This window comes from Lepisma saccharinum, chromosome 5 (genome assembly GCF_977018435.1).
Source record: "Lepisma saccharinum chromosome 5, izLepSacc3.1, whole genome shotgun sequence".
NCBI lineage: Eukaryota > Metazoa > Arthropoda > Insecta > Zygentoma > Lepismatidae > Lepisma > Lepisma saccharinum.
This window is the reverse complement of record NC_139233.1, coordinates 36,388,406-36,398,547: the sequence shown is the minus strand read 5'-3', so window position 1 is coordinate 36,398,547 and position 10,142 is coordinate 36,388,406. Positions and strand designations below refer to the sequence as shown.

Sequence of the window (10,142 nt, the reverse complement as noted above, 5' to 3'; positions counted from 1 at the left end):
CACTGGATCAAGATTTAACAAAAAGTGATTTTTCCCTCATTAGCAATTTCTAAAACATGTCAAAATATACTGTCCCTTATACTCTCTTAGTCTTCCCTGAAATAGAAAACAAAATTAAAGCCAATTCTCTTTTTGCTCTTCACATTAGAATTTAGAATTTTTCAAACTGCAGACCAAAATATTGTGAGCCAATTTTACATAGTTTCTTTCTCTTTTACCAATATTCCCCCTCCCAGTAGCCCTGAGTTAGATGAAAAAACAAGATAGTAAAAATACTTAAAAGATATTATAAATTAGCGCTGGAGGGCCACAACAGCCAGAACTAATATTAAAAAAAAAAATTAAAGTCCACCCCTTAGGCTTGTTATTTCTCTTCTGCCAATTGAGACTTCTGTAAATGTTGAAAATACAAAAGGTATGAATGAATTATGCTTTGAAGTGCATTTTTTTAAATTTAAAGGAATGTAGAAGAAATTATAGAAGTACTTTCTTTTTTTTTCTTTTTTGTTTGAAACCAAATGGAGGGTGGACACTTGTGTATGCACTTCAAGCATAATTCATCAACTTGACAAGTGCCAAGTTCGCGAAGATGCAGCTTTTGTTTTTGGTTGTTGAACTGCGAAAGGCCTTTGTGGTTCAAAGTTGCTGCATTTTCATTTTTTTTTTTTTTTGGATCTCCAAGCCACAGGTACTTTATTCCCCACTCATATCTTTCGATAAGCACCTCGATCTTTTCAATTTTCATAAGAAACTGCCTTATTGTCTTCAATGACCGAAACTCAATCCATTCTTGTTATTCACCCTGTACTTTGTGCAAAATATTTAAACATTTCCTTTGTTTTTTTACTGTCTTTGCACATGCACTTGTACATCCAACCTTCACTCTGAACACACGCTGAATTATGGAGTCTCTTCTCCATCAAAGAAAAAATGCTCTTACATCGTTGCTACAATTTCCATTGCTTATGTCACATTTCACTTCTTTGTTTTCGTTTAAGTTATGCACAAGTACCAACTCCTTCACGTGCACTGAAAATGCAATATGCAATCATCATAATGTAAAGCTGAAGTACAACAGTCGAATTGTTCTGACCTCGTTTTGTCTCTTCACACTTCCACGCATATTGCTCCGGCACTCAAAAAATCAGAACAGAAAAAAAAAGCATACCAAAAAAAAATCCTCGGTAAATACACACAACACAGGCACACAGATCTGTTGAAATCAGTCTCCCTTTGTTTCCTTGGAAACAAAAAAACTTGTACATCCAGTACACAAAACTGGATTAAATCAAAACACAAAATGTTGATACTTGCGGAGATCCAAACATTTTTTTGATATTTTTTTTTCGTTTTTCAGTTGAACCAAGTATCAACATTAGTGTTTTGAGAAAGCGATTATTTTTTGGGAAGAAAATGGTTTCGGCAAGACAATTGCGAAACCCATCTTATATAAAAATAAATTTACAAAACTACAGTACTCTTCACAGCTGTAACGAGGGATCATAGTTCACGGAGATGGCAGTCCACGATCACCAAGACCGATGCATGGCAAAAAATGCATAGTTTCAATGAAAAATGGTCCATCAATAGAGCTGTGTGATGTATAGTCCACAAATCTCACCACTTCAAGCCACAGTGTATGGCAAAACATGAACTATAAATTGTATAAAAATCTACATACAACAAAAGTATTCTAGTCCTGATCTTCCTCAAAAATGGAATATCTTAACAAAAGAAAACAATTGTCTTCCACAATGTTTGTTCACTGGTACATCCATGGCTTGAGTGAGAATTATAAACGTTCCTTTGTATTTACAACGCACTTAAACTTGGGGGAAGAAAAGGGGGGAGGAGATAACTTAATATCTTCTATAAATAAACTGGGATAGTCTTCTTCCATGACATGTATGTACAGGAGAGGAGTTATTTGTTCAATGCAGTTTCTTCAAGAATTGAGTCTTCGTATTTTGCCACATACAGTGATGGATCAATTGTCTGGAAAGAAAATAATTTATTATCAAGGGGTTTCCGCAGAACTACCTGTAGCAACAAAGTCCCACCACTATTTCATGCTTCATGTCATCCAAAATAACATTTTAAAATTAAAAAAAAAAAGTTTGTTCCTCAAGTATTCAAAATAACCTACTCAACTTCCAAAGGAGATTCAACAAATATCACATTTTTATTTCAATGCAAACCATATCAGGTGCACACACAAACAGTTTATACAACAAAAGGCAAAATCATTGGATCAGAAAAAGAAACTCGTGCAAATAGGAAGGAATAAAAATTTGGGCTGAGTCAATATCACTGAACCGATACCAATGCAGTCTTACAGATTCTCAGAGATACAGATACTTGAAAATTGCAATAATTAAAATTTGGTAAAAATATTGACCAATGTTGGTGTGTAACTATTCTTCTCCAATTATGTGCATAAATTTACCAAAAAAATTGCTCGAGAATATTCAAGAATTAAATCAGAATATTAAAATGTTATGTATTCACAAAAGACAGTTTTTCATGCAAAATAAAAATAAAGTTTGCTTAATTTCCACACACTGAAAGTGTTGCGTGGCATTTTTCATGACTCCTTAAAAGACCAATGTGTTAGAAAGTATCGGTAGATAATTTTAACCGATACATATAGCACTCGTGCATCGGTATCGGCTCAGCTCTAAACAAAAATAACAAAAATGAACGTTTCAAATTGAGGGTATAGAAAATTAATAGAGTTAATACAAAGACTTTAATTAAAAACAATATAATGTGGGAACAAAGAAGACTATACAGAGTTAGGACACTTAACAGTAGTTTTGCAGAAAATTGAGATTATAAAAAACTGATAGAAAAGAAAGGGGAAGAGCAAAGCAAAAAGAAGCATAACTGAAAACAATCTCGATAAATTGTGTAATACCACCTGCTTTTTTACAAATTCATGTCATTTTACTTATTAAAAGTTCAGTAAAAATGGTTTTACATTGGTTTTAGCTTCTTTCCACCTTCCGAGAAAGATACATAGTGGTTGTGATGATAGAATCACTACATGATCCTTTTTTTTTTGTAATTATGTTTTTGTGTATGTTCAATATTATTTTTTGTTTAGTGACAGTTATACTTTTTATGCAGTTCCCAATGTAACCTGCTGTAGGACTGGCCTACATGACAAAGCCAGCTTGCAGTTCATTGTGGGTCATAACTTCATACAGTCAGGTATTATCATCAATTTGCAAACAGGGAGCTGGAGCTTCATAGATTCAGATGTGATATATTAGTTTGAAAAAAGCAAGGGAAAGAATTTCTTACAGCACTAAATGAGGAAGGTACTTTTACTGTACAAAGAGAACCCGAGCAGTTTAGGAAACTTTATTGGGGACAATTACAGAACAACCGAAGATTCTCTAATGGAACATTTTGAACAATGGGGCAAAAGAGAATGCTAGTCATGAAGAATGCTAAAATTAAAAAGTCTAGAGGATTCGGCTTCATAACATATTCAGGTGCATACACTGTCGACAATGCACAAGTGGGGACGGCAGAAAAGTCTAACCAAAGAGAGCAGTTCCATGGCAAGATATAGGTGTAACAGTTAGGAAATTATTATTAGGTGGCTTGAAAAATGACTTTGAAGAAAATGAACTTAGAGACTCTTCAGAAATTTGGCAACCTTGTAGTCATTAAAATAGTCTTAGACAAGGTTTCTGAAAAGGAACTGGGATTCGATTTCATAGAGTTTGATGATTATCATCCAGTTGACAAAATAGTTATGCAGAAATATCTTTTCGTAAAAGGAAAGAATTGACGTGAAAAAAGCTTTCAGAAAAGCTGAAATAGCAAATTTTCAGCGACGTAGAGGCAAAGTAAGCACAGCAGGTAGTAGAGAACCTGGAGGACCAAGTTCGAGAGGTGTCAGTGGTGGTGTTTCTAGAAAGAGGACCAACAGGAACAAGAATTGTCAGGACTCGAACCCAGGGCCATTACCACCAACGAAGGAAGCTGAGCGGCGTTGCTGGCTTGGGAAGACTAGGACTGAGCAGTGCAGTGTGGGCACAGCAGGAGAAACCCCAAGGACCATTCCAAAAGAGGGCCACAGAGGAGGCAATCCAGCAAGCGGGACACCGGAATTAGTGAACCATTGCAAACAATAGTAAGACTTTCTTTTCTTTGTGAACTTTGTGATTAAAACATTAGCGAACAGTGACAAATTAGATTTTTTGTGTATATAATTATTTCCTTTTTTCAGGTTCATACAGATATTTATGTATTGATTTATTGACATTTTTTATATTGCCTTTTTTACTTGTAGGGGAATAATGTACTGATAGAATCACTTATGATTCTTATTTTTTTAGTTTCAAAATCTTGTCCTTTCAAACCTGAAGAGGGTGTAAAATTCCAGGTTACTGGCTTTTTCAAATTGCCTATATGAGGAAACAATGTTTTTTTTTGGGCAAGAGGGGAGACCTTTGAAGGTGTTCTTGGTGCCGGCAGAGTGGCTGTGGCTAGTGGACACAGTTCAACCATTTCATTGAAATGCATAGGTAAGTCCACACAATTTATGATTAGTTTGTTGACAAGCCAACGCTTACTTTTCGGTGGACATTGTTATCATTTTTTCATAATCGTATCCGAGTGGATTAAGGGACAAGTATATCTCTACAAAAAGGCAAAAAGCCAGGTACTTTCTTGCGCAAAATTATTAGTTTAAAATTGTCGAGTCTACACTTGTCAAGGTGTCCAGTTTTTATTTAATCTGGGATTAAAGGGACAGTGACAGGGTGGTAAAAGAATCAACACAGTTTTTCTTCAGAATTTCAAGAATAGAGCATAATTAGTTGCAATTTCATACAACTTTAGTCTCTTTTTGAGTGGCAATTTATAGAACAAAAAAAAAAAAGGAGGGAATTAGAGAAACGTCATGTATGCAAGTGTCAAGCTCATATACATTTTGAACTAGTACTGCTGGTCCAGCATACGAACCACTTTTATAAATATTTCAAAAATAGTATTTCATTAATTGGATCATGTCATTTTTATTGTGGGGTTATTGCATTTGTAATTCACTGTATATATTTAATCCATGAAATAGTTTTTTTTATATATTCTTATACTGAACGTCTGGGTATCATTCCAAATAGTAAGAACAAAGTTTTCCCTACATCCATGGTTTGTGTGGTAGTTATTCAATGTATTTTAATTTGATTGAACAGTTTAGTTAGTTTTTCATTTTGTAATGCAGATAATTTGCTTGGGGAAGTAAGGCAAACCTGTAACAGATCTAGCCAAGGCAGGTTACTCTCTGCAGAAGCGAATTAAAGCATAACATGGTTATCTAAAATTTGAGGAAGAATCTTTTGGATGGGTGTGCAGAGATCTGATTAAGGGATGCCACAGCCTTGATGAAATTTCAGTTAGAAAAAAAACCTACATTCCATTTTCCCATTTTACAATCTCTCTGGATACAAAACAAGGATATATCTTGAGTTGGTATGGATCCCTGAAAAGCCCATTCTTGTGTACATTAGTGTACTCTTAGGTGAATTATGTATGCTCATGCCTCTGCTATGGAAATGAACTCTTATTTACTCCAAGAAAGCCAAATAAGACAATTTAAGGCTTTTGATAAACTTTCACTACACATGCACTTGCAAATTGAATTCACATATATTGGAGAGCACATGAAACACGTGTTAGAATTAACTTCTACTGTATTATGAAAATATCCCATTCTACAATGCTAGTCTTCAGTTTGTACAAGAGTTTTAAACAGCTTTACTTGTCATCAACAAATCTAATTACACAAAGAAATAATGTAGCAGGGGAATTGTTCTAGACAGCTGAAGATGTTCTTATCTGTGTGCACACAGTCCTCAATGGAAATGGGATTTATCCATATTCCCTCACATTAATGAGAGATTTGAAATTTTACAAAAAGTCTTATTTTGCAGGTCACTACAGCCAACAAAAAGCGATCAATCATACAGTCGAGGAAAATTTTATAACATTTTGCTATGTTGGGACCATGAAGATTGAATGTATAATGCAGGAAAACAAAATCCGGGAACATAAAATTGCTGTTCCACTGTAGTTAAATACTTCTTGGGGAAAAATGTGTAATGCTCCTAAGAACCAATAGTGAATCAATCTTTGTGGGGACATTCGGTTGTAGCTTTGGCCCTGTGAGTGCTAATTGCTTGAAATGGGCAAGTAATCACCATTAAAGACACCTCTTTGGCATCACTTTGATCCTCACATTTTGGAAAAGGTGTATAAAAGCATTATTTTGGAAAACAAATTAATTTTTTTTAAAAAAAATATTCCAATTGCAATGATTTTCTATTTTCACTGCTGGCATCTTACTATTGAAGGGTTAGGGGTGAAACTTTGGTGAATTGTCATAACAGGTTCATGCTGCTATGAGACTGGAGTCATAACAGGTTCGGTGCTATGAGACTGGAGTTGAAGTGTGCACAACAAAAAAATTTGGCAAATCACCCTTTGGAAACTCTCTCAGTTTTAGGATGTCAAGGTGAGAAAACTTACATGGGGGAAAATTTAAAATGAGCAAAAAGATGAAGATTTAACTTCTTTAACACCAATGAAATAATGCCTTGAAGTTTTTAACAGTATGAAACATGGGGAAAAAGCTTACCTTTGGAATAGGCTTGATCTCAGTTCCAAGCTCCTGTTCTATGCGATGCAAGGCAAATCTGTCTTCATATGTTATGAGGTTTATGGCTATTCCCAGGTGGCCAAATCTTCCAGATCTGCCAATTCTATGTAAATAGGTTTCAGCCATTCTAGGAAAATCAAAGTTGATCACAACATTCACTGCCTGGACGTCGATGCCTCGAGTGAACAAATCTGAAAAAATAAAACCACAGCCATTACATTATGTACAATCCTAGATAATTGGTATATTATTTTATGCATGCAGTCATACCAGGTCAGTGTTAAACTATGAGGGCATGCTGAATGTAAAGTAATGCAGTCTTCTTTTTCTATTTGAAAACTGTTCAATTTATTTGAATAAAAGAAACGCAGGTAACTTGCAATGACCCCAAATTATGTTGTAGCAAAATATTAATTTCCTTCTTTGTTTAATTTATGTACATATTCGTTTAACCCAATGTTATTTATTCGTTCATTGTATAACACAGGCAGGCCTGTATGGTCAAAGATGATTTCTAGTGTTATCACACATTTAGGTATGATAATTTTCTGTGCGAGGTTGGCAACTCCACTAAAATAAGTGAGTTGGTAACAATGGGAAATATAGGATATTACAGTAACAGGAAAGAAAGAGGAAATTAGAAATTAAGTCTTAAAGTTTTGTTTTTCCAAGACTTATTGGTGAGTAATCTTAGGATTATTTACGGTTTTCTAAAATAGCAACTGGAATGTAAATGAAGGATTCGGATTCGCAAGGCATTAGCATTGTAAGATTGTTAGTAAAAGTGTCTTTTAAACGTGTTGAGCAACGAGTGCTAATTAGTTTCTAGTTAAGTCCATTAGTTAATAAAGTGTAAAATGTAGTAACTGAGACTTAATTAAACCCAGCAAGCCCTGGGTGTAGAGTTTTCATACTCCTAGCCGGGAACGTAACAAACTTTCCAAGACTTTATTATCCATATCTACACAATTGCCCTGGTGATGAACACACGTCTGGCAACGAGAGACCAGTTTCTTAACACCATCATGGTAGAATTGTTGGTCTTAACGAAGAAACCACAGCATCACTTCTGTTTGCAATGCATCATCAGAATCAAAGTGAACACCTCTCAACTGTTCATTAAGCTATGGAAACAGATTAAACTCACGAGTTCATCGACATGATTCTCATGATCTCAGTTGCAGTACATGACCTTCCACTCAGTTCATTGTCACATACGTTGAAAGTTCCTCGGCTGGGGCTTTCATTAAGGGCACTAACAGCCCAATAGTACAGTACTGAAGTCTATACATTCATCCTCAAAAAAAGCCTTCACAGGGTCTCTACCAAAATTGACTCCCCCTTTTTGGAAATTAAGAAAATATATATTTTTATTCAATGACAAACCCTGCCACAAGGCTGGTTAAGAAGAGATTTAGATTTGCTTTAATTATTAATGCATGTAATAATGCTTCAGACTTCATCCTGAATGGGGAATGGCCACATTACTTAATATTTTTACAAAACTTTATGCATACAAGAATGCAAATCTTAAAGTGAACAAATCTTAACCAAAACTCAATAAAATTTTAGATTTCCAAATATCCCATTTTATCAAATCCCAGTACAGCTATACAACAAAGTAAATTCACTATACGGCAGGTGAGTTCACCCTTCACCCTAAGGGCACCTGCCACTCATCCAACCTAATTTACACCCTCATCTGCCAAATCTGCGGCAACTTCTACTTGGGCGAAACCTCCACCCCCTTGAATCTAAGGATCAATAATCACAGTTCCTCCACCCAAAACTCAGATTTCACAGTTGCCATCCACACCAACAGCCATAACACCACCTTCAATAACTGCTTCCCTGTTGCCATCATCATTCTTTTAGTATTTTGTGCTGTATTTTCAAACATCACACTTGTGTTTTAACATGTAACATTGTGTGGTATTAAAAACAGCAAAAGTTACCTGAAGGGTGGCTACTCAAACTGGGAACCTGCAATTATACATGAATTTTCTTTTAAAATAAAAATAATTTTTTCATTGAGAATTTTAAAAATACTTGAAAGATTGGACGCAGGCAGGTAGAACCATATCCTTTATCTGTAATCTGAGTCAGGCAACATGACCATAATGTTCTTTGCATTCTCAAAATGAATGTGCGATTTGACTGGTCTTCCAGCTTCCAGATGGCATGTTTCTAGACTACTTTTAATTATAAAACACTTATAAAAAAAGCAACACTAAATCACCAATTACAAAATAAGATCTTTGTCATTAAAATAATGCAAAACCAACCCTTACAAACATGCAACTTAGTTTATTCACTGAACACTTTCAGAATATAAATACTCCTGAGAGCTATGTAGAAATTAATTTTAAGCATACATCATCTGCACATTGACACAGATTGGGAATCTTCAGGTTATTGTTACATATTACAATGGAAATATTAATTTTTGTTTATTAAGTTATTTTAAAATAAAAATTTCATGGTTTATTCACTATTGTAAAACAGTCATTTTATATACTGTTTTTGAACCAGAATGCAGTCAATACTTGTACCAAAACAAACTCTGGTACATCCCAAACCTGTTGGTATTAATATCTATTTCCAGGAAGCTAAGATATACTGTTAAATTACGGAAGTCCAAAAATACTCACCTGAACAAACCAAGTTCCTACATAAACCAGCTCTAAAATCATGAAAGACCCTATTACGGTGAGCCTGGGCCATTTTGGCATGGATATAGTAACAACAGTAGCCAAGCTCTGTGATCTTCTTGGCTAACAGTTCCACTCGCTGGGTGGAATTGCAGAATATAATGCTTTGATTTATTTGTAACTGAAATTCATAAAACAAACTTCTTAGTTAAAATTCCCAAATAAATAATATGAACCATTTCATAACACAAAGGAGTATTACAGTTCAAAGCTATGTAAATATATTAGGGATGGGACCGATTAATCAGTACTCTATTGGTATCGGCCGATATAGGCATATCGGTGTATCGGTTTATCGGTAAAATTACAGATTATTTTACCGATCCGATATATCGATAAATATCTGATAGTTTAGTGCAAAATTTTGCCATTTTTGTTGTAATTTTTATGGATAATCTCCATGCCCTACTTTTTTAAAAAGTAAATGTCTAAATATGCAATTTCTCTTGCACTGCAGTCACTTTGAAACACACATTTTTAAGGAGGTCAATGAACCTTTCAGGTTCTTCCAGGACCATTTCTAATTTTATATCGGATCGGTAGAATATCGGTTATCGGTATCGGTAAATTTGATATCGGTATCGGCCAAAATTTCATATCGTCCCATCTCTAAAATATATCTTAAAATTAGAATGTCTACAGAATTTATCTTACACTTCCAAACCAGTTCAAACACCACAAACAGCTTTCAATATTGATTAGCACTAAAAAGATGCACTATTATAGAAATACCTAGTGATATAAAGTTGAAATGATCA

The 10,142-nt window shown here is 34.7% G+C and overlaps 1 protein-coding gene across 2 annotated transcripts in view; it reads right to left on the bottom strand.

Annotated features, from left to right (window-relative positions):
• Nucleotides 1–486: 486 nt before the first annotated feature.
• The window catches only part of me31B (ATP-dependent RNA helicase me31b), a 51,997-nt gene continuing 42,341 nt past the window's right edge, over nucleotides 487–10,142 (bottom strand). For both annotated transcript variants that reach the window (XM_083122426.1, XM_083122427.1), the window contains exons 9-11: nucleotides 9,325–9,505; nucleotides 6,653–6,864; nucleotides 487–1,995 (exon numbers count right to left, since the gene is read on the bottom strand). In XM_083122426.1, coding sequence (XP_082978552.1) covers nucleotides 1,924–1,995; nucleotides 6,653–6,864; nucleotides 9,325–9,505 — 465 coding nt within the window. In that variant the 3' untranslated portion in view covers nucleotides 487–1,923. The remainder of the gene's footprint in view (nucleotides 1,996–6,652; nucleotides 6,865–9,324; nucleotides 9,506–10,142) is intronic.